Here is a 27368-nt window from a genome sequence, read left to right as displayed (position 1 = left end):
TTCCCCTGCAAAGGTTGCGGAGGCCAGTCTGGAGTCCCGTCATTTAAAAACTGAATAACCCAATTATAATGCAAAATAAAAAAAAACGCACACCGGGCCCAGAGAAGTAAGGATGAACGTGCTTTTGATAGCTTGAAACTCGTGAGAAGACGTCTATGAAAATAAATATTTGTTCAATAATCTTCATTCATTAAAATAAAACTACCTACAAGAAGTAGAAACACGACTATCTTAAAAGACATGTTGACATTATGTTCTTTGACAGAATTCTTGGTAATAATTTAAAAAATGTATCCTTCATTGTCACCTGTGTAGAACTGCCAAATTGTCACTGTCAATATTGTCATTATTATTGTGAATGACAGTTACTGATCTCTATTTAGTTGTGATTTGTGACCCAACTCGATAAACTTATTCGTAAACATAACCTCTATCTACCTTGTGTACACTTGAAAAAGATTTGTTCATCTATTTTTATGTGTGTACATAAGTAGTATTGATATACAATAACTCATAAGTTTTTTACGGTGTACTAGGTTAAAATCTATTTCAGAAACAAAACAAATATGAAAATTTCAGAGGTAAGTTTTACAAAAATTATTACAATTACCTATACAACTTCTCTAGTACATACATACACAAAATTACGCCTCTTTTCCGGAGGGGTAGGCAGAGACTACCTCTTTCCACTTGCCACGATCTCTGCATACTTCCTTCCCTTCATTCTCTAGTATGGTAGTATAAATTGGTTATTTTCTAGCGATGATCTCATAAACAACTTCCTTATTATCTAATCTCTTATTTCTCAAAATTTCTTATTTTATTTTTCAGTTACCAGGAGATGAAGACTCCGGTCTAACATGCCGCACATATGTTTTCCAAAATGAAAGTCACACTTTAGGCAATGCATTAAAATGTATAATTTCAAGATAGTAAGTACATAGATAAAACTTTATTGCACAATATGAATAAAACATACAAAACAGCACAAAGCAGGCAGAGAAAAAGGTGGACTTATCACTAATCCAATCTCTTCCAGTCAACCTTTGGGTGGAAGGAAACCAAACAGGAGATTGGCATTTGCATTATATACAACAATGTTTATTTATACTTAATTGTAACATTAACAATTTGTACAGCATAATAGGCCAACTTAGTGCTTAGCCCTTGACTCTGTCTATCCCCATAAGAGACTCTCGGCCTTTTGTTAAAAATGTATTTTTATATACACTTTTTCAGTGAAGATGTCCAGTTCTGCGGATACACAGTCCCTCACCCTGCAGAAGCCAAGATGCACTTTAGGATACAGTCAAAAAACACACCAGCATTAGAGATATTGAAACGAGGACTAAAAGACCTTGAGAAACTGTGCACACATACTATAGACTTGTTTGAAAATAAAGTAAAAGAGTTTCATAAAAGTTAATACTGAGTTTTTATTTTAGCCTATTGATGATCTTTTGTTTATAAAGCTAGGGTCTAACAGGATATTATAAAGAAGCACAACCCCAAGCACAAGTGAATTAATGTAGGTAGGTACTTTTAATAGTAGGCTAGCTTTTGTGCAGGGGAAAAAGTTGCCTATGTAACTCATAAAGCATTCTATGTGCCAAATTTCGTCCAAATTTGTTGAGTACTTTTGAGTTTATTTGTTATAAACACAACTCTTTAGTTATTAGTCAGGCAAAAGGTCAGGTCAAGAGTATCCAAAACCGACGAGCTCACACATAGTTTGAATGTGGATGAAGCTAAAGAAGTCAAAGTGTCAATGATAAAAAATATCAGGATACACTGTGAAATTTAATTGATTGTTGCAATTCATTGACTATTTTCCTCACAAAAATTATCGACGTGTTTACGGAAGCAAGCGACCTATTGCCCCTATTACACTTTTCGTTTTTCAGCAAGTGATATTTGCAGGGAACATGACAAGTGGAAAGCAGTAGTATATGCCTACCCTTCCTGGAAAGAGGCGGGATTTATGTATGTATGATATGAATTATTAGTGTGGATGTATGTGTCACTTAACAGCAACATGACTACATAATATAGCGTAGAAATACATAGATACAATAAGCCAGTCTGAAAAAAGTTCACTTCACGTTGACCTTTTTTCTTCCCTTCATTTACATGTAAAATATCCAATGTATCTATAGTACGTACTTATTAAGTACCTGCCTTATTTAATAAAAAACATGAGTTTGCGTAGATCTCTAAGTGTAGGGGCTTAAACATCCTAGGTGGTAGGCTTATAAATAGAATGAGAAAATAAAGTAAATGTGGCATTATTGTAGTAATCTATTAATTTATTCAATCAAATCAAGTTTCTGCCTACCCCACCGGAAAAGAGATCATGTACATTGAAAGTGCTTAGGCATTTTGAAAAATAAAATGTTATATGTACATAGTGCATTAACAATTTGAGCATCTTGAATCGTGACGTTGCCTGAATGCAAAAGTGCATAAATTCACTTCACATTCACAAGGTTTATTGTCAGCTTGAAACTTTTACCTACAGAGCTTGGCTTAATTTATAAGATTGAGACCATGGTATGAAAAGGAACATAAAAAACAAAAAATAATTTGCAAAGATGTTTTATTTAAGTTGTCTTAAAACACTTAAACCTTGAACTCAGAGTAAGGGGACTTCGTCAGAGGGATATCACGCCACAAGTCCGGAGTCAGGTAGGCATACGTTTTGGCAATAGCAGCATAAGTAGCCTTGGCAAAGTTGCCGAGTGTGCCAGTGGAACCACGGGCAGATGTGTAGCAATCCTGGACACCAGCCATCTGTAGCAGCTTTTTGGGGACTGGTGCAGACACAATACCAGTACCACGAGGTGCAGGAATCAGCCTCACGGTGACAGAACCGCACTTGCCAGTGACCTGAAATTCAAAAAGAAATTAATAAACATTGGGCCTACTAATATTAATGAAGCTGTAGGGTTTGTAAAATCAGACGCGTTAAAGAGTTTCACTGGATTTACCTCAAGAGGATACCACAAATGAATTGTTATCAGTTTTCATCATGAAAGAAACAAATATTATTTATCATGAATTAAGTAAAAGATAAGTGTACAAAACATGTTTACTACAACACATATAAATAAAATCAGTCTCACCTTGCATGGTACAGTATGGGGTTTGCCAATCTTGTTACCCCAGTAGCCTCTGCGCACAGGCAATACGGACAGTTTAGCCAGGATAATAGCTCCACGGATAGCAGTAGCAACTTCTTTACTGCACTTAACACCAAGCCCAATGTGACCATTGTTGTCTCCGATAGCTACAAACGCCTTGAAACGCGTACGCTGACCGGCACGCGTCTGTTTCTGCACAGGCATGATCTTCAAAACCTCATCATTCAAAGATGGCCCAAGGAAGAAATCAATGATCTCAAACTCTTTGATGGGCAGAGAAAACAAGTAAATGCTCTCGAGTTTGTCGATTTTGCCTTCGCGAACCAGGCGGCCCAGTTTAGTTACTGGAACCCATTCTTTCTGATCTTCTTTCCCGCGACCACGGCCGCGTCCACGACCGCGTCCACGGCCTCGTGGGCCACCACGGCCTCTATCGCCCCCACGAGAACCAAAACCACCGCGAAAACCACCACGTCCACCGGCTGGAGCAGCGTCCGCCATTCTGAAAATATGTTAAGAGGGAAACATGTAAGTTACACAGCTAAAATATTTATTTATAGAACTAATCAATTACATAAATATCAGACGCATTAAGGCCATCATTGTATACATACTATGGAGGATACCACAAATGAATTTAATTAAGTCTCATCATTTAAATTGAAATAGAACCACGTGGACATAGGTTACCAAACGGGAGAAACTCCAAGAAACTTGATGTAAAGACAAGTTCATAATGATTATTCAAAAAATTAGAAGCAATAGATTTAATTTGTATTTTTTTCTTTGCTTTTAAATAAATGAATTATTACTTCAAGTAAAAATTATCAAACTACTTACGTTGAACAGTGGCAACGACGAAAGTCAAACACAAAATGGCCGAACGAGTAGAGCTGTAACAAACTGTATGTATTCGGTACTGAGTAACGGGTATGCGCTCTGGTACCGAGTAACGAAACGTTACTCTCGAATGTATTTCGTTAATCGCACGATTTCGTTACTCGCATTTATTGTATAATGGGTTCATTTCACGCATGCGCACATTACGCACGTTTATTCAAAACCGTACGTTACAATAACAAAATACAAAAGAACAATGACTGTTAATGAAAGGGAACGATATTATAATAAGGGATGAAGCTTAAAAAATAGTTTTTGATTTGTTTAACGTTATGTTTTTATTTAATACGTCAAATTTTAGTTCAAGAACAAAAGATTCTGTTGTTTAAAATATGGTTTTATTTAATATGTTTAAATTCAGTTTAAGAACAAATGATTCTGTTGTTTAGAATATGTTTTTGTTAAATATGTCTAATTTCAGTTTAAAAATAAAAGATTTTTGTTCTCGAAATGTTTTTGTCATTAAATAAGTTTGACAGTGTTGCTTTTTCATTATAATTTAGAGATTCTGTCAATACTATTTACTCAATACTTCATTTGCAGTTCGACACCCGTATCAAACTATACAAAATACGAATCGATTCGTTTTGTTGGGTTATACTGAGGTATCAAAAGTAACGAGTAACGTAACGATACGATAGTAACGAGTACTCATTTTAAAAGTAACGAATACATACGGGTTTGCTTTTTCTCGTTACTTTTACACCTCTACGAACGAGGCCGAACCGAATTAAGTGAATGAATGAAGTGAGGTGTGGAATGATGTGGTGAATGATTACAATTACAAAAAGTTACAACAAAAATCTCGTTCATTATGTTTCTTTTATTGGCTATTCTGTCATAGGGATGTGCCATGTATGAAATGAACATATGACGAACGTAGATCGATTATGATTTAAAAAAATTGAGTTCTTTTTTAATCATAATCGATTTACGATCTACTCAATATATTTATTGCATAACTGTGTAGACATGTAGATGGTCAACAGTATCAACAGTTTGCCTCTTCAGACATGCAGTATTTTTATATCTTGAAAATACTAACGCATATAAATATAATACAAAAATAAGAAAATATTGAAACATAACATTACATACATAGAATATTGCTAAGTTTTTATGCTTAATTTGTGCAGTGATCAAAATATTCAACCAAATTATAAAAAAAATATATTAAATATAGGCCGTGTGATTCCCGGATCTAGGTAATACAAAAATAATAGGACCACTCCATCTCTTTCCAATGGATGTCGTAAAAGGCGACTAAGGGATAGGCTTACAAACTTGGGATTCTTTTAGGCGATGGGCTAGCAACCTGTAACTATTTGAATCTCAATTCTATCATTAAGCCAATAGCTGAACGTAGCCATTCAGTCTTTTTAAAACTGTTGGCTCTGTCTACCCCGCAAGGGGTATAGACGTAACCATATGTATGTATGTATGTTACAGTATAAAGATATATCCCAATTTCAATCCGCGCTATTATTAACCTTTTAAGCGCTTGGCTAAATATCAATTGTCGTGCCCCTAGCGCGCCGCTACAAATTGATAAAATAATACCTACAATAAATAAGGAGGAGTAATCGTTGTATCGATAAAAAAAAGTCAAAAAGTTTTTTATGTTTTTATTTAAAATCAGCCTTCTTGTATCACAATCATTCATCTTTAAGGTGAAAGCTTATCTCTAAGTGAAAATTAGTAAAATTTCCGAAATCTAACTTATTTTGACTAATTCTTTGTGACAGCCGCGCTGGACTAACTAGAGAAATGTGTTGCAAGCATAGCCGTCTAGGGATGGGAACTAACGTCAAATGTTGGCGTTATACAAAGATTCTGAGGGATACTTTTCTTATGAATAATAAGGGAAAAAAATAGTAACACAAGACAATATGTTAAATTTAACTTTATTTCGTATGACACTGTTTATTTCATGCTGAATGATGCATTATACCTGATTATTTAACTGTTTGTTATTTTGTTTTTAAAATGCGCATTGCATTGTATCCCATCCCTATGGTCATATTTATGCGACACGCGCGATAGACACCGAAGAAAAGTCCGAGCTGCCAATTACTTATTTTTGTTTAAGTTTTTTCAATGCTTAGAGCTATGAAACATAATTTTAAGTAATTGTTGTAATAAATAGCTCTATTCAATAATAGTTTTAGTTATACCACGAAGTTAATAGAACGATAATAGAACGAAAAAATCATGGATATTCTCTGTCGCAGAAATACGACACGGGCGGTAGGGGCACGGCAATATTTGTCGCATATATGCGACTCGCGCGGTTAAAAGGTTAAATGCTTTTCTTTATTCAGATTGGAGTCGCTTTATGTGAAAAAACGCTGACTTATATGTAAAAAAATGCTGACTTTTTCTAAGGTTTGGGTAACATCGGAATTAACGCTAGGGTGAAAAAGTAATGGGACTCGAAAACAATGAAATTTATATGTAACACAAATGATAAAACTTCTTAGAAACTTACCAGGTTATTGTCAGCTTGAATCTTTTTTTTTAGGTAGATTTACCTTCGCTTAATTTATTAAATTGAGACCATGGTATGAATAGAAACGAAAAAAGAAAAACAAAAACTAAATAGAATTGTTTTATTTCAGTTATTCAGAAAGACTTAAACCTTGAACTCAGAGTAAGTCCCCCTACTCTATGTCAAAGGGATATCAAGCCACAGGTCCGCAGTTAGGCAGGCACATCTTGGCAATAGCATTGGCGGAGTTGCCGAGCATGCCAGTGGAACCACGGGTAGATGTGTAGCAATTCTGGACACTAGCTATCTGCTAGCTAATGCTGCTAATCATGTAGAATCATGCATGATTAAGCATCACGGTGACAGAACCGCACTTGCAGTAACCTGAAATTCGAAAAGTAATTAATGAAAATTGGGCCTCCTAATATTTATGAATATGTAAGGTTTGTAAAATCAGACGTGTAAAGAGTATCACTGGATTTACCTCAAGATACCACAAATGAAATGTTATCAGTTTTCATCATGAATTAGGTAAGGCTAGAAATAAAACATAAATAAAATCAGTATCTCACCTTGCAGGTACTGTATGGGGCTTGCCAATCTTGTTACTTGGTAGCATCTGCGCATACACAATACGGACTCGTGCATGATTAAGCATCACGGTGACAGAACCGCACTTGCCAGTAACCTGAAATTCGAAAAGTAATTAATGAACATTGGGCCTCCTAATATTTATGAATATGTAAGGTTTGTAAAATCAGACGTGTTAAGAGTATCACTGGATTTACCTCAAGATACCACAAATGAAATGTTATCAGTTTTCATCATGAATTAGGTAGGCTAGAAATAAAACATAAATAAAATCAGTATCTCACCTTGCAGGTACTGTATGGGGCTTGCCAATCTTGTTACTTGGTAGCATCTGCGCATACGCAATACGGACTCGTGCATGATTAAGCATCACGGTGACAGAACCGCACTTGCCAGTAACCTGAAATTCGAAAAGTAATTAATGAACATTGGGCCTCCTAATATTTATGAATATGTAAGGTTTGTAAAATCAGACGTGTTAAGAGTATCACTGGATTTACCTCAAGATACCACAAATGAAATGTTATCAGTTTTCATCATGAATTAGGTAGGCTAGAAATAAAACATAAATAAAATCAGTAATCTCACCTTGCAGGTACTGTATGGGGCTTGCCAATCTTGTTACTTGGTAGCATCTGCGCATACGCAATACGGACTTGTGCCTGATTAAGCATCACGGTGACAGAACCGCACTTGCCAGTAACCTGAAATTCGAAAAGTAATTAATGAACATTGGGCCTCCTAATATTTATGAATATGTAAGGTTTGTAAAATCAGACGTGTTAAGAGTATCACTGGATTTACCTCAAGATACCACAAATGAAATGTTATCAGTTTTCATCATGAATTAGGTAGGCTAGAAATAAAACATAAATAAAATCAGTAATCTCACCTTGCAGGTACTGTATGGGGCTTGCCAATCTTGTTACTTGGTAGCATCTGCGCATACGCAATACGGACTCGTGCATGATTAAGCATCACGGTGACAGAACCGCACTTGCCAGTAACCTGAAATTCGAAAAGTAATTAATGAACATTGGGCCTCCTAATATTTATGAATATGTAAGGTTTGTAAAATCAGACGTGTTAAGAGTATCACTGGATTTACCTCAAGATACCACAAATGAAATGTTATCAGTTTTCATCATGAATTAGGTAGGCTAGAAATAAAACATAAATAAAATCAGTATCTCACCTTGCAGGTACTGTATGGGGCTTGCCAATCTTGTTACTTGGTAGCATCTGCGCATACGCAATACGGACTCGTGCATGATTAAGCATCACGGTGACAGAACCGCACTTGCCAGTAACCTGAAATTCGAAAAGTAATTAATGAACATTGGGCCTCCTAATATTTATGAATATGTAAGGTTTGTAAAATCAGACGTGTTAAGAGTATCACTGGATTTACCTCAAGATACCACAAATGAAATGTTATCAGTTTTCATCATGAATTAGGTAGGCTAGAAATAAAACATAAATAAAATCAGTAATCTCACCTTGCAGGTACTGTATGGGGCTTGCCAATCTTGTTACTTGGTAGCATCTGCGCATACGCAATACGGACGGTTTAGCCGCCGGAATAATAGCTCCACGGATAGAAAAAACTTATTTTCTGCACTGTAACTGAATCCAATGTGACCATTGTTGTCACCAATAGCTACAAAGGCGTCTATTTCTGTACAGGCCCGAACTTCAAAACCTCGTCATTCAAACTCTTTGACGGGCAGAGAAAACAAGTTAATGCTCTCGAGTTTATCGTTTTTGACTTTTAGAGCCGGGCGGTTTTGTCAGATATCTAGATCACAATCTTTCTGATCTGCCTTCCCGCGACCACGGCCTCGTTCATGACCGCGTCCACGGCCACGTTGAGGCACCATGGCCTGTATCGCCCCCAGACGAACCATAACCACCGCAAAAACAGCAATGGTTGAAGCACCGTCTGCCATTCTGAAAATATTTCAAGAGGGAAACATAAATATTTCAAGAGGGAAACATAAATATTTCAAGAGGGAAACATATTAGTTAACGCAACTTACATATTTAATGTAGAACTAAACAATTAAATATCAGACGCATTAAGGCCATCATTGTATACATACATACTATGGAGGATACCACAAATGAATTTAATTAAGTCTCATCATTTGAATTGAAATAGTACCACGTGGACATAGGTTACCAAACGGGAGAAACTCCAACAAACTTGAAGTAAAGATGGATTATAAAAATTATTTTAAAAAATTTAGAGCAATAGATTTAATTTGTATTTTTTTCTTTGCTTAAACGTTAATGGATTATTACGTTAAGTAAAAATTATCAAATTACTCACGTTGAACAGTTGCGACGACGAAAGTCAAACACAAAATGACCGAAGCTGAACCGAATATTAGGCGAATGAATGAAGTGAAATATGGAATGAAGTAAAAGATTACAATGACAAAGAATTACAACAAAAATGTCGATTAAAATGTTTCTTTTGTTGGCGATTCTGTCATAGGGATGTGCCACGTATGAAATGAACATATATGGCGAACGTGGATGCTCACTATTATTAATAAAGAGAAGATCTATTTTTGAATCTTTTTATTTCTGTATGGATATGTACCTCCAATGAAAAAAATTTTAATTTTTACAGGTGATTTTTAAAAGAAGACTTTTTATAGATAAAAAATATTGTGATAAAACTTCTCCTCGGCCCTAAAAAAGAAATGCATGTGCCCGCGGGACTGTCTATGGATGACAATGTTCCGGCCGAACAAAACCGCGGGAAATACAATTTATTTAAAATATTTTATTTTGGCATGTTTGTTTCTTTTTCCCGAAATTCCCACGGAAGCGAAAATACCGGCCATTGTACGTACGAATTCGCTGGCCTAAATTATTTCGGGAATTATCCAAAACACGCCTATGCCTCTAGGAGTGATGAGAAGAACTGATGTATCTTATAGGTACCTTTCATCCAAGAAAAAAAGAAGACTGTTTAGGTAGGATTTGCGTTAAACGTGTCAAAGGGCGTCAGTGATTTTATTTGTTACATGTTCGTTCATGGATTATCTACTAAATTAATCTTCTTGATATAGGTGTCACGTAATTTGGTACAGTGATAGAGTTGACCCTAATGAAGAACATAGCATATCCAGTTTTAGATTATATTGCGAAAAAAAACCACGCGTAAGATGTCGCGTGCAAAAGCTAATTGCTACCCTCCAGCCAGTTGCCTTATTGTACAGGTTTCCTCACGATGTTTCCCTCGCGGTAAGAGCATCAGTTAGTATTCAAACTAATGTTCATAACTTCGAAATAGTCATTGGTATACGGCCGGGATAGATTCGAACCCTTTTTAAATAAAAAAAAAACCGTCTACGATTAATAATTTATAAGTACATATTTAAATATTTAAACAGTAACAAATTATAAACAATCAATAACGTTCACTTTATATGTCTCATGCGATCCATCTTGAACAACAAAAGGAAATTCTGGTATTCCGTTACAGGCAGCGGCGTAGTCCCCATTTTTCGAGACGGCTATGACAGCGCCCATGAATGAAGGATAGTGTTCAGCTATCCTTTTGATAGCGGTAAGTGCTGCGTCGCGGGGTGACGAACCACGACGCATTTCCTCTACAGCTAGAAAACTAAAAAATGTGCAATTCATTAAACAAATTTGTGTATGTAAAACTGTTATTTTGATTTGTGTTTATCTGAAGGTATATATTCTATGTCCACCTCTAACTACATCACGTCGACCGCCAGAAAGTCCATAGGCGAAAAAAACACCTTTAGCAATTGGGAACCACATAACTATTAGGATACTGCATACTTCTTTCGTTTCATCTACATGCATAACTCTCTGCATGCAATTTCGGCCGTTAAGAGGACTCTCGACCTATTTAAGTAACTAATTTAAAAAGTATATAAGACATACATACATATTTACATCTTTATCCCTTACGGGGTAGGCAGAGCTATCAGTCTTGCAAAGACTGAAAACCACTTAGGTAAATGATGGTATTGAGATTCAAATAGTGCTGGCCTAAATATAAAAGAATAATACCAAGTTTATTAACTATTTCTTAGTCGTCTTTTACGACATCCATGGGAAAGAAAGGGAGTGGTCATATTCTTAAGTGCCGGGAACCATACGACACGAAAGTATATCCACCTAGGTAAGAATCGCAGCATCACGTCTCCATCACCAGTAGCAGCGGCGCCACCCACGTTATTATCAGCGTATGCCCCGGCGCCCGGGATAGGAGAATCTCCAATTCTTCTGAAAACATACGGACTCCATCATCAGATGATAGAAACAGAATGTCAAAATATGATACTAAGTATACTTTTACTAATGACGTCAACACAACTGAGGCTAGTTTCAGAGTCACGCGTTTGATCAGCGCCGGCCACCCTTTCATTGTAACCCAATTCAAAGCGCGTACATTGTAACAAATTACTCGTTTCCCAGCGTTCCAACGGTCAAGCGCGCGGTTTTTAACTTTTTATTAAATCTACTGATGTTGTGATCATTAAGCCATACCTACACCATAACATCGCCTATTATTCTACTGTTGGCTCTGTCTTCACCGCAAGGGTGTCATGTCACGTCATACCTACATACACATAATCACGTCATGGAAAATGAAGATATGGGCAAAAGCAAGGAAAAACCAATCAGTTTAGCCCATAACTGGAGATTTATTTAATTTTCATTTGGTGTGACCCTTACACTCCTCACATAAGTTGACCACTCTAGGCCATACCAGTATGAAATCAGGGTCAGTTTTAAAGTAATATTGTTGCAATTAAAAAATATACCCTGGCATTTTGAACTTTGCCCCATTGGTTGAAGTGCCTGCAGCTATGTTGCCAGTCTGATCAATAGCCACAATCCCAATTGTATCATGATTATTCTCGTCTATCATTCTATGTTCCTTTCTTCTTCTCATATAATTTTTATGTTTGTTAGTTTTAAACTCGCTGTATGGACCACAGTACTTTGTTGGATCGGGTTGCACGTTCTGAAAAAATAATTATCATTATTATTGAAAATTACTATTGAAACAAACATGTAGAGTACATTTATTTGGTGCTACAATGACATGATGCCAATTTTACATAGGCAGACAATCACATATCTCATGACTTTCCTCTTTAACTGCCTTTGTGGCGCAGAGGCAGTACGCTTGTTTGTGACACCGTGGCTCCCGGGTGCGAATCCCGGCCAGGGCATTATGAGAAACATTCTTTCTCTGACTGGCTTGGGTCTTGGATGTTTATCTATATAAGTATTTATTATGAAATATAGCATCGTTGGGTTAGTATCTAGCAACAAGTTTTGAGCTTACTTTGAGGCTGACTCAATCTGTGTAACTGTATATATTTACTTATTTCTACATAGTTGGTGCAAACAATTTCATGATAAGAAAGAATGTTTGTATGTTATCACTGTCTTAAAATAATAACACAAGGAATACAACCTTTATTTTATTTCTAGTAAAGTCAAAAATTACCATCCAGAAATTAGGTTGACAATTATGTTCATTTCTCCATTTCATCCACATTTGTTTAGATACTGGTGTGGTCAAACTCTCTTCTGTAAACCCCATTTGTAATGCGAACTGTGTTGCCAGTTCTCCAACTAGAATAGAGTGCTTGGAGTGTTCTAGAACATGTCGGGCTACAGATATCACATTTTTTATCCTACGCAGTGCACCAACTGAACCAACATTCATGGTTTTTCTGAAGTAGAATTTTTTTAAACTTATGAGTAATTTATTCATACAGATAAAAAGAAAAGGTTGTAAATAATTACTTTTGGCAATTTTAAAAATAGTACATTCAAAGCAATTTTCTGGGACATGCAGACCCAAGTAAATGGTATAAGGGTTCCATTTTAGGATTTGATATTTTTTAGGGCTGTGGTAGTGTATTTGCTCTAAAACTCATGGTCCTGGTTTCGAACCCCTGCCCAAGTAAGATAAAATACAGTTTTTCTGACTGGCTTCCTGGATAGTCATCCTTACCCTTATCCTTGTATATAATAGTTTATCTTTGAGTTATTATCCTATAATAAACCTATAATATGTCTTGCACTTAAATTGTGGTTAGCACAATCTGTGTTATTAGACCTATTCATACATATTTATTGATTTGCAAATAAATAATATTTAATACTGCTTACCCATCCATAATCATTGCATCAAGTGTAGTTTCACCATTTTCATCTGGGCTACCCCCATAGCCTACTGTAAGGTCACATTGCATTTCTTCACATACTGAGGCTCCTTTCTCAACGGCATTCAATGAAACCCCACCTTGTTTTAGCACATCCCATGCTAAAAATGTTAAATAAGTATAGTATAATTTTTTTCAAAAATATGTAAACTGTAAAGAAGTATTAAGTGTACATAACAAGGGTGGAGCAATTTATAATTTTCATAACAATGTGATCTTTTTCCTAAAATTCAAAATACAAATAAACAAGATGCAATCATCATATGTTTTTTTGTTATTTCAGTTAAAATTACTGGAAGTAAGCAATATGTAAAAATAAATTACCAGCAGCTGTAGAATTGGTGAACCTCCAAGTTGTTATCACTATAGGAATATTTCTACTGGCATTTAATGAATTAAAAGAAATTAATAAAAACAAATATAATTTCTTCATCTTGTACCTAGCCCACAAGCGTGAACAAAAAGATGGTACCTAGATATATTTATTTTTATTGTTCTAGCATGGCAAAACTCAAGTACTTTATCAAAATAGATAGTGGGTAAGTAAACCGTTATCGAGCTGCTTCAAACTTAATTCAAGGCTCAGAACTGATTAGCGATTCTCAGTAGAAGTTTAAATACTGTAAAAATCATAATCTGGGTTTTGAAAGCAGATGTTTAAATTTCACTATGTTTTTACAATAATTGAAGTTACCAGCTATGCATGGGTATAGTAAAAACCACTGAAACCAATAACATTCAAATTCATAATTTTATTTATAACACAAACGCAACTTTAATTTTCAACTCAGTTTTGTTTGTTTCTTTTTTTTTCAAATGAAATGTCAATATGGCTTATGCCTCTATTAGACTATTCAATTTATAGACTGTCTCAGTCATAAAACGAATAGTGTAATAAGAATTAGACAGACCGTTAGGTCTGCGCTCGTTCAGCTGTACGTACTGTATGGCTTAATGATTGAGATTCAAATATTGACAGATTCCTAGCCTATCGCCTGAAATAATCTCAAGTCTATTTGCTTATCCATTAGTCGCCTCTAAAGACATTCGTGCGAAAGAGATGGAGTGGCCCTATTCTAGTGTGCTGAGACCACACGGCATAAGCATAATTAAGAAATGAGATAGCACGGGATAACAGTTTTCTAATACAACTTATCTTTTTAATATTGAATAAATTTAAGATGAAATCGAGGTCATCAGCTTCTATTCACAGGTAGTTCCATAAATCTTATGGTTCTGATCCTATTATTATTAGTCAAACTCATTGCAGCAAGTGGTACGGGTGCTACGACAATTTTTTTGGCTTCGAAAGTACAGGTGGCATACAACCGCCTACGGCGAAATATTGCGTGCGACCGAGTAAGCTTTCGTTTTTCAGGCTTGTGTAAGAGCAGCCAGTTTCGTTAGACTTTCAGACAGTCACAATATCCCGTGCTGAAAAACGAATAATAGAAATAAGAAGGGGCTTTAGTGTGTAAGTGTGTAAAAAAATAATTAAAATAGCGACATTTCCTGTTTAGCGGTGTTTAGTTCAAATGTTGATTATCGAGGTTGACTGTAATAATTCATCTGAGTTGACACCACAAGGCCATTTTAAATAATTTATCATGTTCTGGGTCACAGATATATCTGGGTTTTAGGGGAAATATTGTACAATGTTATAGAAAACTTGATTACACTAGAGATTTTAATGTTCTAGACCAGTGATTCCCAAAGTGGTCTATATCGACCCCTAGGGGTTTATGACACAAAAAAGTTTGGGGAACTCTATTCTAGACCCACGCCAAAAAAAAACAAACCTCTAGATTCAATGTCAGAAAATGTCACTCAATAAATTTATCAAAACAAACAAAACGGGAAAACGGAATATACGGAAATAAAAATAAAAAAAGACGACTAAAAATTTAATATTTTTCATGTTACTTTTACAATAAGCTATTCTCTTAGTAGACACGTTGATGTGAAAAGAAGAATTATGGAACTTTTCAACTTCTGCCGAGAACTGCCCAAAGTTGTAAGTAACTTGACGGGTCTTATATGTTATTACAGACTGATACTCGAGAGACTCTTACTTATATAATGAACATATCTGACTGAACTTTTGTTTACAGGAGCTTCACGCCCATTTAAATGGCTCTTTAAGCAAGTCTACTATGCTTCAACTTAAAAGACTAAATGCAGATTCTGGTGTTAAAGATGAAACTAATACCTTTATGGATGAATTTGTTATGGGCGCAGGTGATACCAGAAATCTTGCAGAGTATGTATCTCAAGAAAACTTTGTAACATTCTACCATTTTATTTAAATTAAGAATGCATTTAATATACCTCAATTAAATAACCCATGAAATAAACCTCCATTTTATTTGGTTTCAGTTGTTTTCAAATATTTAGCATTGCACACGCTTTGACAATTACGCCGCAAGCATTGCAAATAGCCACAATTCTTACCCTGCAAGAGTTCCAAGACGATGGTTGTTGTTACATTGAATTGAGAAGCACACCCCGAGATACTCCATATATGAACAAGAGACAGTATATTGATGCAATCCTTGAAGGTATAAGGTATGTAAGTATTACAGTGAACAACAACATGAGCAATATTATAAACGAAATATTTTGAAGTATTCAATAATGTGGTATATTTATTTTCTTATTTTTAGAAATCATGATGCATCTAATATTATATCAAGATTAATTATTTCAATAAACAGAAATATGTTACAAAAGGAGTCTGATGAAATAGCAGATCTAGCAATAGAGTATTTCCAAAAGCATCCAGAGCTAGTTGTTGGAGTAGAACTTAGTGGCAACCCAACAGTTGGAGATTTTCAAAGTTTTGTACCCGCATTAACTAGAGCAAGAGATGCTGGATTAAAGGTATAAAACATTTTTCATTTAATTTACTGTTGATTCTGATACACTTAATTGGACTTTAACTGTATGTTTTATTTATGTGTATAACAGTCAATATGAATCTTTTTTCCAGATAGCCTTGCACTGTGGTGAAATATGTAATCCTGGAGAAATACTAGAAATGATCAATTTCAAACCAGATAGACTGGGTCATGGTATATGTATCCATCCCAAATCCGGTGGCACAGAAGAAACATGGCAAGCTTTATGTAGATCATTGATACCAGTTGGTAAGCTTATTATCTTGTAAAATCAGTGTCATTACATAGATATCATTCATCCTTTTTATTAAATCAACCAAAAAATTTAATAGAAACCATTGTCATATTGCTACAAAGAGGAAATATGAATTATATTAAATAAACTAGCGACCCGCCCTGGCTTCGCACGGGTCCAAAATTATAAATGTTATTATACATAAAAACCTTCCTCTTGAATCACTCTACCTTTTACAAAAAACCGCATCAAAATCCGTTGCGTAATTTTAAAGATTTAAGCATACAGACAAACAGACTAAAATAGCGACTTTGTTTTATACTATGTAGTGATATATCTGTTCTGTCATAAAGTATGGAGAAAGTATTCAGGAAGTATGCAGAGATCATGGCAAGTGGAAAGAGGTAGTCTCTGCCTACCCCTCCGGGAAAGAGGCGTGATTTTATGTATGTATGTATGTTCTGTCATTAAGCGATAAGAATGCTGAATCTGTGGTTTCTGAATCTGAATAATGTGGCCTACCAGTCGTTTCGAGATTGAAGGCTCTGTCTACTCCATAAGAGATAAAGATGTTATTGTATGTATGCCACTTTTATTTTGTGTATACAACTTTTTTTTTATTAACTATCAAAACATTTGTTTCAGAACTTTGCTTGACTAGTAATGTTAATACAAAAAGTGTACCAGGGTATGATTTGCATCACTTTAAAGAATTTTATGAGGCTGGTATACCTATTATCATTAATGTAAGTTTAAGGTTCCATTACAATTTTATGTACTTAGTAAAGTTTTTTAACTTGGCATCACTCAACAGTTATAGGTCTCAATTAATGAACTAAACCCAAAAAGTTTGTACTTTTTTTCAGACTGATGATAAAGGCGTTTTTGCAACATCACTTTCTCAAGAATACATGTTATGTGCGGAAACTTTCCAATTGGATAAAACGCAGCTAGCTCGTTTAGCAGTGGGTGCATGTCAGCATGTTTTTGACGTAAAATCTCGTGACACTGTAAAATCTAAAGTATTAGAATTTGTTAATAAACATGGTTTATGTTTATAATTCATTGTTTTATTCAAGCTTAGTCTGATTGCTAAAAGAGATAGTGTAATATAGATTAGGTCCCTGTGCAAGGTTGCGGTAGGTAGGTCAAACTGTATTTGCTTCATATAAAAATATGATTAAGTAACCCTATCAACCAAGACTGACGCCAGGCAGATGATGATATTTTATTAAAACTGTCTTCAATATCTCATGATAATGATAATGTTCAATAAATTAAATAGGTCGACTCAGTAAGTAAACTGTTTGAACGTCAAACAATTATTTGTGAAAATGAGTACTTATAAATGGTGAGTCTTGGGCCAAGAATGTCTACAAAACATTTTATTCTTAGTAACTAAATCAACTAAAAGTAATAAACCCATGTTAACTAAACCTTGTTTAGTAACTAGTCTAAAGGTGCCTTTAAATCAACAGTGACATTTTGCAATCGACATTTCGTGAACTGTCAAAGTCAAGTGAAACGAAAAAAGAACAGCAGCAGAACAGAAATACCTAACCTAAAACCAGTAGAAGATTGATAAAATATTGTGAGAAATAGTGAATTAAACGACAATATGAGTGATTTATCAGATTTTTCAAGTCCAAAAGCTTCAGACTCAGAATTGCAAGACTTTTTGATGGCCGAAAAGCAAAAAGCCCAATTTCATGCGCAAGTAATAAAAGTTTTACATCATCTAAATACTACATTCGTAATGATTTTATAAACACAGTATCCATCTAAAAATCTAAAGCTCTAGCTGTGAGGGAAAACATGTATGTAATATGTAACTATGATACAACACCATTTGATGATTGCTTTGTAGCAAGGTTACAGAGGGGAGTCCCTCCGTGTAAAATGCTGACTTCCAAGATCATGGTCAAATATCAAACCAAAGCTCCATTCCAAACAGGGTATGAGGATGCAATCGCAACTTACGCCAAGAGGATATTGATGATTTATTAAAAGCAATATAAGTCAAATGTATGACTAAATAAAACTTCTTTTTCAGATCCATGAATTCAATGATTTCTGTTGGGACAAGTGTGTGGATAAACCAGGGGCTAAGCTTGATTCTCGCACGGAGACCTGTATCACTAACTGTGTAGAAAGATTTATAGATGTCTCTCTTCTCATCACAAACAGATTTGCTCAAATGCTTGAAAAAGGAGGTGGCATGCACTGACTTTTTATGCAACTATTTCTTAAGATTAAAAGCGGAGGTTAAGTTCATTTACTTTCATTCACCTATTGCAAGTTCTATGATTTGAATGGAAATAATTCATAATTAACGCAGCAGTAGGTAGCTTATAAGAGCATTTTTGTTTAGTTATGTATAAATTATACATTATGTAGTTTTAGAACTATATATGACTGTATTTAAAAAGTGATATTCCATATTATTTCAATAAATGTTTTACCACAGATTTTTTTAAAATATTTTTATCCCTTATAACACTTTATTTATCATGTGGTGAAATAAATGTGTGCAATGAAGGATCATTAAATTATTCTGTGGATACATGAATAATCTTCAGAGATATTCATGTATCCATAATATTATATACATATAATTAGTAGACATTCCTGGGGTTTCACTTCTGTGGAATTTCCAGATGAGAAGTATGAACTTGTTATGTAATTCCATGTTATATTCCATTTGTATACAAAATCACATCAAAACCAGTCCAGTGGATTTTGTGTGAAAGTGTAACAAAAACACATCTTTACAAACTTTCTCATTTACAGTATTAGTAGGATTTTTGGTCCTGAGGACTCTTCGAGTGGCCTAATGACTGGGAAGCCCAGAGATAATGCACAGGCAAAATCATAACACTTGAAATTTCATGTTCAGGTTCTTTGTGTGGCACTAAGAGAATTTCCCAAAATTCCCCTGGGTAACTAATGGGATATTTCATCCTCTTGTTAATTAGTAGTACAGCTTTACTAAAAACAAAGTTCAATAGTAAAATAAAATTAAAAGAGAGATTTTGGTACTTAATAATTATATTTATAAAATAAATATCAGTTACTTATATAATAAAAACACTAATGCAGCTTTTTGATTCATATTAAAACCTAAACCAATAGTTGCAATAGAGGTTTTTATGTTAGAATTTACACAGATTTATTACAGTATTGTTACCAATAAGGGTCAAATCATCTATCAAGAGATGAGAAACTTGTCATGCCACATCAATCAAGGAACAGCCATTATTATACCCAGCCATATTAACCTAAAGGACTTGAAATCTCTCAACAATTAATTTATACAGGTGAAGTGCAATTTTAAAATATTTTTTAACTCCGTAGATGGCAATGTTAAGACAGACATAAGTTTGTAAATAAAGACCCCCTTTGATAACAATATTGTAATAATAACCCATAGAAACAATTATCTGCCTACTCTGCCAAGCTTAGTGTCAGTGCGTGGATCTGCTGTGACAGTTTGAACTGCCACTAAAGCTTCATTAATTTTAGTCTGCAACTCCCGAAGGTCTTGAACGAATAGAAGTTTCAATACATCAGATGGTTGTTGGACAATGTTGCCCTCAGTTTTAGGTGGATCTGGATGCGGAGATGACTTGAGAATTTTAGCAATTGCTGATAATCTAAACTTAGGGTCTGGATGTGGTCCTACACCAGTAAGAGTAGCAACTCTGTCCACTCCTGTTTTGAATGCTGGGCTTGAAACTGGAACAATTAAATAGGTTAGATACTTTATAAACTTTGTAATACCATTGAAGTAATGAAAAACTAAACCTGATTTTTATGAAATGTGGAATGGAGTCATAAAAAACAATTTCAAAGCTAGTTCTATTTAAGACACTATCATTAGTCAGTTTTAAATGTTTAGATTTAGTAGATAAAAGTCTTTACTTACAATCAAGATTGTCCAATGGATTTGATGAAACCACATTTGGAGTTGCCTGCTTTGTTTCTTCCACCTTTGCATCCTTGTATTTTTCCACTGAAATAAAATTTTAATCATTAAAATTAGTGTGATTATAATAATATGTAGACAGAATAAGATCTATAGTTGTTTAATATTAACCAAGATGTTTTGCTCACCATTGTCTGCATATTCTAATCTAACAGCATATGAGAGCAGCCAGTTTAGTTGTTCATTTGGCTGCCCATCTACAGTAGGGCTCACCAGATCTCTTTGATATACATCATATGCCTCATTCCAACTATCCGAGTCAATATTTCTAAGCCCTTCTCGCTCTTCGATCTTATAATGCCTTATTTTTTGATCCTCCAACCAGAGAACTACACTTCTATACTCCTTTTCATCTATCAAGAATAAAAAGAATGCATTACATACGAAAAGCTTTGAAACAAAATTTGGAAATTACTGATTTATATCTAAAGAAAAAAAAAATATTGGCTACATTACCTTCGCAATTGAAACTTTCTGGGTTCGGATGTCCAAGGGCTGTTAACTTTAGTTTGAACATAGTATTCATTTTTAGTAAAACTAAGTCTCAATCCCAAAAAAATACCGCAAGTGTAATGCAGTAAACAGCAAAGCAACAGCAGTGAGCAGCGGAGCGGATGCCCGTACAGGCAGATTAATGACTGTCAATGTCAGATTGACAAATGAGAGCAATTTCATAGCAGGCAAACAAAACATACTTAGGGGGCTTTCATATCACCGAAAGTCCGCTGGAAGCTATCTCTCTTAGCCTAGATGGCTTTTATCTCGCTTTCTAGCTTTGTGGTAAACCGAATCGAACAAGAGAGAAGGAAATACATAGGTCTTGTCAAAGATCGTGATCGTCAAGTGTCAATGCCAATGCCAAGTCAGAATAAAAGTTATCAGCTGCTGTTATGTCTTAAGCTATTCTGTTTATATCGTTATCGTGTCTTCAGTAAATTAATGCAAATATTATAAATAACAGCAGCAGCGAAATAAAAATCTTTCAAGACATTGGCTGGAGTCTTATTAAAACAATTTTAGAAAATGTCGTGGGTGAAGGAGAATTGTGTTTCTTTCTTCCAGCTCCTTTGCATAAAAGTGGTTAATACAGGTCGTATACCACAACATATAGCATTTATAATGGACGGTAACCGTCGCTATGCAAAGAAACATAGCGTAAATAGTTCCGAGGGACATTACAAAGGATTTGATAAGCTTTCAGAGACTTTAAAGGTTAGTTTTATATACATGCTTTATTACCAACGACTTGCAGTACATACAATTCTGCGATTTGATGTTATATCACGTCCATATCCCTTGCGAGGTAAACAGAGCCAACAGTCTTGAATAAATAATAAACTATAACTTACTTTTAAGTATCACTATGTAATTGCAAAATATACCAAAAGCCTTCTGTGTGATGAAATAAATCTTTAAAATTGTTCAAAGTTCAGTGTTGTTCAGTGTGAACACTGGAAAATATACTCATAATGGCTGTATGGCTGACTTAAACATAACTTGATAAAAGTATCATCAAATTCCATATTTACTTCCAGTGGTGTCTAGACATTGGAGTTCCAGAGGTGACAGTTTACGCATTCAGTATAGAGAACTTCAAGAGAAAGGAAGAAGAAGTTTCTGCTCTTATGAATTTAGCCCGGGATAAATTCAAGAGACTCTTGGACGAAATGTATGTTGCTTGCCTTTTGCACATTTTTTATTGAAGTACTGCTTTCTCAATATTTTTCTACTGTAACAACTTTGTGACTTAAAATAAGGAATACTTTGTTTTGGCATAATTATAAATGCGAAAGTATGTTTCTTTGTTAGGACACTGAAATTTTCCAAATTTTATTTTTTGTGTGTGTAGTATGTAAAAATACAGGATAGTCTACTCACATGCCTTAACAAAATTACCAGTTCAAATTATTATTTTTTTATTTGCAGGGACCAATTGAATGAATGGGGAATGAGAGTCCATGTTGCTGGTAGGCTGTCTTTACTGCCTGATGATTTGAGAAGCCTTGTCTCCGAAGCCATGTTAGCGACCAAAGACAACAATAAGCTTAGGTTGAATATAGCTTATGCATATACTGGTAAGGTGTTATTACTGTGTAGAATACCAAACCATTTCTCATTAGGCCCACTCTTTGATTAATGTTACCATAAAGACTTTGGAAGACTGAAAACCACTATTTATCCTATCAGATTTCCTTTGCTTCTCCAGATTGCATGTGGAAGAATTTTTTTGGTAACATGTGCAAGCCTCACATACATACATACATATGGTCACGTCTATATCCCTTGCGGGGTAGACAGAGCCAACAGGCTTGAAAAGACTGAATGGCCACGTTCAGCTATTTTGCTTAATGATGGAATTGAAATTCAAATAGTGACAGGTTGCTAGCCCATCGCCTAACTAAGAATCCCAAGTTTGTAAGCCTATCCCTTAGTCGTCTTTTACGACATCCATTACAAAGAGATGGAGTGGTCGTATTCTTTTTGTATTGGTGCCGGGAACCACACGGCAAGCCTCACAAGTGCCTAAAAGCCAAAATTTTTAAAGTAAAGCTCTAAATGTGATGGATGTGCTCTTTTTTTTTAAACATACAGGTAGAGATGAAATCAGTCGGGCGGCATCACACATAGTTGATGGTGTTAGAAATAACGAACTGGCCCCAGAAGATATTGATGAAGAACTAGTTTCACAGACGCTAGAACTCAGTGAGCCAGATTTACTAGTCAGAACTTCCGGAGAAGTGAGACTGTCCGATTTCATGCTATGGCAGGTTAGTAGGACTTTTTAATTTGAGCCATTCATATCAAAGAAGTATATTTCCATGAAGATAAAACAAGTGTTTTAGGCTGGAATAGAGGTAGTATATGAGATATTGAGTTATGAAATTTTTCTTCTTATTTATATCTTTTAGTTTGAATTAACAACTACTAACTAAAGCTAAAAACTTGTATTTTAATCTTTGGTGGTTATACTGGTGACATGTTTATACTGTTGGTGTGTCAAGAAAATAAATAAATACTGTTCAGGAATACTTCTTGAGGTGCAGCTCAGTGGTTTATTATGGCAGGCACCTTAATGGTTTGACTGTAATTACATACATACATATAATGAGGTCTGTCCCGTGTGAGGCAGATAGAGCCAGCAGTCTTGAAAAGACTGGTGGTAGGCCATGTTCAGCTATTTGGCTCAATGATAGAATTGAGTATAATTTTGAATAAATTTAGTTTACAAAAAAATATCGGCGGCGTTCTGGCAAAAGGTCAAGTCAAGAGTACCCGAAACAAACGAGCTTGCATGAAGACAGTCATGAATGTGTATGAAGCGAAAAAAGAATGCTTGGGTTGTAACAAATAAAAAGATCTAAAAAATCTCTGCCTACCCCTCCAAGAAAGAGGCGTGATTTTATGTATGTATTTGCTCTTTGCAAACTTTTAAATTTGGTTTCTGTTTTTTTTTTACCCACTAGAATTTTTTTTCAGGTATCCAATTCAGTTGTTTATTTCACTGATGTTTTGTGGCCTGATTTCACAATATGGAACTTGTTAGCTGCCATTATACACTTTCAAAGGCATGCTGCTTTACCAAAGGCAGGGGAAAACACTACTAGTGACAGAAAACAACAGTTTTTAAGACAATTAGAAAGCCGAAGGCTTCAGGAGTTACAAAAATACGTAAACTGCTGACATTTTATGTTATTAATTTGTTGAAGCTGAAAGTAGGATAAGTTAATTTTGTTGTGTAAAAATAGGGATTTTATGGTATGGATAATCACATTCCAAACTTGTATGAAGTACGTAGGGGAGTATGCTAAACTTATATTGTGTCCTATTATTGAAAGAAGGTAAATCTGATAGCAATAATACAAGGTGTTTCTTATTTAATAAATTATTTATTTACTATTATTGCCTATTATTTTATAGCCATAAGATTGCTTTATAAAAGTAATCATGATTGTATTGTCACATTTTATTTACCTTTGATGGTATATTTGGAATATGTCTTGGTGGGATCGTAGGGCTCCCATCTTGACGCAGGGAAGATATGTTTATTCCGTTCATACCAAGATCTGAAAAAGAAATATGATAAAATAAAAATAAACAAAAAACAAATTGTTCCTAATATTGGGAATGGACAATGACTTATTGTGCACTACACAAAATTTCAATTAATTTATTATTGGAAAATCTTGCAGCTTGAATGAGGCATTCACATTGTTGGACCACCTTAACAGTTATGTGATAATGTAGAAATATGCAGAAACACGCTATTTTTAATAAAAAATATTTGTATCTTTCATTCAATAGAAAAAGTCATTAAATAAAAATTGATAAGACACCTTAGTAACACTTTTCCTGCGTGCGAGTCTTGCTTTTCTTGTGTCGCGTCATTCACCAATCTGACGTCATCTGATGCATCGAATTGAAACAGAGGACCACTTTTGCCACGAGCCTGAAATATATTATTGCTATTTAAAGCCTTTGCTTGCTTATAAAAAACTTCATTAGAAAGTTTATAATTTTTGGAATTTTTTATTGGACAGGATTAAAGTCGGAAATATTTGATGAATAAATACCTTTGTAACAATGAAGTCATAAAAAGTGTAGTGGTGGGGAAGTATCAGATCTTCTTTGACGTACATCAGCTGATCTGCTGAGACTGTCTTCAATTCACTGAATTCCGGCCTCAGTGTGTCCAGGCATCGTTGAAGAAACTGGTAGATAGAATTTCCTGAAACAAAAAATAGATTTGCATAGGTACAGTACACCTGCAAGTCCAAGTATAATTTTAGAAACTTGCTATGAAATATTATATAATAGTGGATGCACATATGTATGTGTTTATGGGATATAATATATGTATATATCCCATGCGGGGTAGAAAGAGCCAAGTTTTAAAAAAGACTAATTGCCCACTTTCAGCTTCCGTTTGGCTTAATGATAGTATGAGATTAAAATAGTTACAGGTTGCTAGCCCATCACTTCAGAGAAGAATCCCAAGTTTAAAAGACTATCCATTACTATGGAGGTGATGGATAGGAGATGGAGTGGTACTACTCTTTATTTCTATTTGTGCCAAGAACCACAATGCATTTAATGAAAAAGCTCAATAATTGTTGTTGCGGCGGGAGTTGACATAAATCCATTTTTTTAAATACCTACATAATCTGAGTGTTATTTCTTGGCAAAGGTCTCTTGTACACTACCTAAGAATATTACAAATGGTCAACATAAGAGAGTTAAGCTTCTTTATTCCAAAGGACATTTCTCACGTAAGTGATCAATTATCACATTGAATGGGCAATACTTATATTTAACCTAAGATATTTCCAGCCCTATGTTTGTCTATCAATTTCAATTGCTATTGAAGACTACATACCTTTCTTCAATGTTACATTCCTCCTATGACCTGAACCATCCCAGTAACTGAATGTGACTGTGATAGGCTCATCCTTCAAACTGGCCTGCGTCATCACCCACTCCAAACGCAGTTGTTCCCGTAATTTCAGATCAGCTTCCTCACGTTCCCGATCCGGTAGAAATGACGTGTCCACATCTGGATTCTTTCTTACTTTTTTTAATGTCTGTAAATGTAATCCATATTTCATTATTACCATCTCTAAGCAATACCTTCCCTTGTGCCATGTGGTTTCTGGCACTTTGGAATAGAACCACTCCATGGCTGGTGTAAAAGGTGACATGGATAGGCTTATAAACTAGGAATTCCTCTTGTAAGCAATGAGCTAGCAGCTTGTAACTATTTGAATCTAAATTCCAGCATAAAGCCTGTTGGCTATGTCTACCCCCTAAGAGGTGAAGATGTGATTATATGTCTGTATGTATGTAGGTTGCAAGGCCACCATCTAAAATAAGCCTTTTTTTCGATTGACTTTACACTCTTCACAGGACATTTTTCGACCTGACCAGTATAAACAAGCTCCATTTTTCTCTTATACTTACGGGTTCCTCTTTGTCCCTCCAAGACTTTTCCTCTGGCTTTTCTTTTTCATTATCAGAATCATCATCATCATCTTCTGCATCTTCGTCAGGATCAAATGATAATGCTTGTATCTGTAACAAGTTAAATGTTGATAAGCATAGAGATGCAGAACATATTTTCTAACAATAAATGAAACATAGTTAATAAAATATACATATTGTATGATGCTGATTAAATTATTGAATACCTACCTGGCGTTTCTGTTTGTTCTTCTGAGCTTGTTTCGCTTCAATTTCTTTCTGTCTCTCTTTCTCTTTTTCTGCTTTCTTTTGTGCCAACTTTTTTTCCCTTTCCCGTACTATGTGTTCTTGTTTAGCTTTCATCTCATCAAGAGTCACCAGGCCTATAGTAGAACTCTTCAACTGCTGCTCCACAGCATCATAATGTGTAGCAAACTTGTTTTCTATGTTGTCTATCTTTAGATCTTCTTCAATCTTTTTCTTCCTCAGTTCTATTTCTTGTTGTGCTTTTTCTCTCTTCTTCATAAGGTGCATTGCTCTGCCTGCCTCTGAGGCAGCACCCTTGTAGTGTGCCATTTTTATTTGAAATACTAATAACAAAATTACAAACAATAGATAATTTATATAGATTTGCAAGGATGAATCAAGTTCCAATCACAACGTTTATATATTTATAATATATAATATACACAATAGTACACACACACGCTAGGATAATTAAAAATTCTGATGAAAAATACACATGGATACAATGAAGTTCTTTGATTGTATTTTAAAAAAGTTAAAATGATATTTTACAATCTTCCAGAAAAGTAACATCAACACAAATTCAATCAACAAACTGAACTGAAATGAACATAAAGGATACTTATAATGACTTTGACATATATCTTTTTTTAATGAGTACTGGGTTAGGACTGAGTGAAATACCTACTTGTGAT

General features: G+C 34.9%; 8 protein-coding genes and 1 long non-coding RNA gene across 11 annotated transcripts; 4 read left to right on the top strand and 5 right to left on the bottom strand.

Annotated features, from left to right (window-relative positions):
- Positions 1-395: 395 nt before the first annotated feature.
- Positions 396-1426, top strand: LOC106134571 (probable DNA-directed RNA polymerases I and III subunit RPAC2). The gene is made up of 3 exons (XM_013334656.2): positions 396-581; positions 832-932; positions 1240-1426. Exons 1-3 carry the CDS (start codon positions 567-569, stop codon positions 1424-1426), a joined length of 303 nt encoding a protein of 100 aa, XP_013190110.1. The 5' UTR covers positions 396-566.
- Positions 1427-2579: 1153 nt separating this feature from the next.
- Positions 2580-4826, bottom strand: LOC106134562 (small ribosomal subunit protein uS5). The gene is made up of 4 exons (XM_060944665.1): positions 4760-4826; positions 3981-4028; positions 3123-3642; positions 2580-2886 (listed from the first exon to the last, which is right to left on the bottom strand). Exons 3-4 carry the CDS (start codon positions 3639-3641, stop codon positions 2620-2622), a joined length of 786 nt encoding a protein of 261 aa, XP_060800648.1. The 5' UTR covers position 3642; positions 3981-4028; positions 4760-4826; the 3' UTR covers positions 2580-2619.
- A 1809-nt stretch (positions 4827-6635) lies between these two features.
- On the bottom strand, positions 6636-9567 carry LOC106134564 (uncharacterized). 2 transcript variants are annotated; one of them, XR_009656926.1, is made up of 8 exons: positions 9452-9567; positions 8619-9069; positions 8315-8430; positions 8012-8127; positions 7708-7823; positions 7404-7519; positions 7101-7216; positions 6636-6912 (listed from the first exon to the last, which is right to left on the bottom strand). It is a non-coding gene; the product is annotated as an uncharacterized LOC106134564 (long non-coding RNA). The 2 variants fall into 2 exon arrangements; XR_009656927.1 differs by lacking the exon at positions 7101-7216.
- A 916-nt stretch (positions 9568-10483) lies between these two features.
- LOC106134586 (N(4)-(Beta-N-acetylglucosaminyl)-L-asparaginase) lies at positions 10484-14165 on the bottom strand. Of its 2 annotated transcripts, none has more exons than XM_060944811.1 (6): positions 13680-14165; positions 13303-13456; positions 12632-12860; positions 11937-12139; positions 11287-11391; positions 10484-10759 (listed from the first exon to the last, which is right to left on the bottom strand). In XM_060944811.1, exons 1-6 carry the CDS (start codon positions 13786-13788, stop codon positions 10534-10536), a joined length of 1026 nt encoding a protein of 341 aa, XP_060800794.1. In that variant the 5' UTR covers positions 13789-14165; the 3' UTR covers positions 10484-10533. The 2 variants fall into 2 exon arrangements, with proteins under 2 accessions (XP_060800794.1, XP_013190135.1); XM_013334681.2 differs by having other exon boundaries at positions 11287-11394; positions 13680-14164.
- Positions 14166-15137: 972 nt separating this feature from the next.
- LOC106134556 (adenosine deaminase-like protein) lies at positions 15138-17548 on the top strand. Its single transcript, XM_013334641.2, has 7 exons — positions 15138-15369; positions 15467-15615; positions 15732-15920; positions 16019-16235; positions 16345-16501; positions 17133-17233; positions 17354-17548. Exons 1-7 carry the CDS (start codon positions 15331-15333, stop codon positions 17546-17548), a joined length of 1047 nt encoding a protein of 348 aa, XP_013190095.2. The 5' UTR covers positions 15138-15330.
- Positions 17549-17988: 440 nt separating this feature from the next.
- LOC106134588 (mitochondrial import inner membrane translocase subunit Tim8) lies at positions 17989-18955 on the top strand. The gene is made up of 2 exons (XM_013334683.2): positions 17989-18204; positions 18541-18955. The coding sequence occupies exons 1-2, from the start codon at positions 18106-18108 to the stop codon at positions 18712-18714; spliced, it is 273 nt and encodes a 90-aa protein (XP_013190137.1). The 5' UTR covers positions 17989-18105; the 3' UTR covers positions 18715-18955.
- Positions 18956-19509: 554 nt separating this feature from the next.
- LOC106134587 (RNA transcription, translation and transport factor protein) lies at positions 19510-21070 on the bottom strand. Its single transcript, XM_013334682.2, has 4 exons — positions 20929-21070; positions 20601-20825; positions 20413-20499; positions 19510-20222 (listed from the first exon to the last, which is right to left on the bottom strand). The coding sequence occupies exons 1-4, from the start codon at positions 20996-20998 to the stop codon at positions 19924-19926; spliced, it is 681 nt and encodes a 226-aa protein (XP_013190136.2). The 5' UTR covers positions 20999-21070; the 3' UTR covers positions 19510-19923.
- A 298-nt stretch (positions 21071-21368) lies between these two features.
- LOC106134598 (dehydrodolichyl diphosphate synthase complex subunit DHDDS) lies at positions 21369-24369 on the top strand. The gene is made up of 5 exons (XM_013334693.2): positions 21369-21684; positions 22008-22141; positions 22399-22547; positions 23065-23240; positions 23950-24369. The coding sequence occupies exons 1-5, from the start codon at positions 21496-21498 to the stop codon at positions 24151-24153; spliced, it is 852 nt and encodes a 283-aa protein (XP_013190147.2). The 5' UTR covers positions 21369-21495; the 3' UTR covers positions 24154-24369.
- Positions 24370-24377: 8 nt separating this feature from the next.
- LOC106134597 (protein FAM50 homolog) lies at positions 24378-27266 on the bottom strand. Its single transcript, XM_060944810.1, has 6 exons — positions 26659-27266; positions 26428-26538; positions 25847-26051; positions 25044-25198; positions 24807-24919; positions 24378-24536 (listed from the first exon to the last, which is right to left on the bottom strand). Exons 1-6 carry the CDS (start codon positions 27001-27003, stop codon positions 24437-24439), a joined length of 1029 nt encoding a protein of 342 aa, XP_060800793.1. The 5' UTR covers positions 27004-27266; the 3' UTR covers positions 24378-24436.
- Positions 27267-27368: the final 102 nt, after the last annotated feature.

The sequence above is a fragment of the Amyelois transitella genome, chromosome 6 (genome assembly GCF_032362555.1).
Source record: "Amyelois transitella isolate CPQ chromosome 6, ilAmyTran1.1, whole genome shotgun sequence".
NCBI classification, from domain to species: Eukaryota; Metazoa; Arthropoda; class Insecta; order Lepidoptera; family Pyralidae; genus Amyelois; species Amyelois transitella.
The sequence above is the reverse complement of the archived record's forward strand: the minus strand, read 5'-3'. Positions and strand labels throughout refer to the sequence as shown.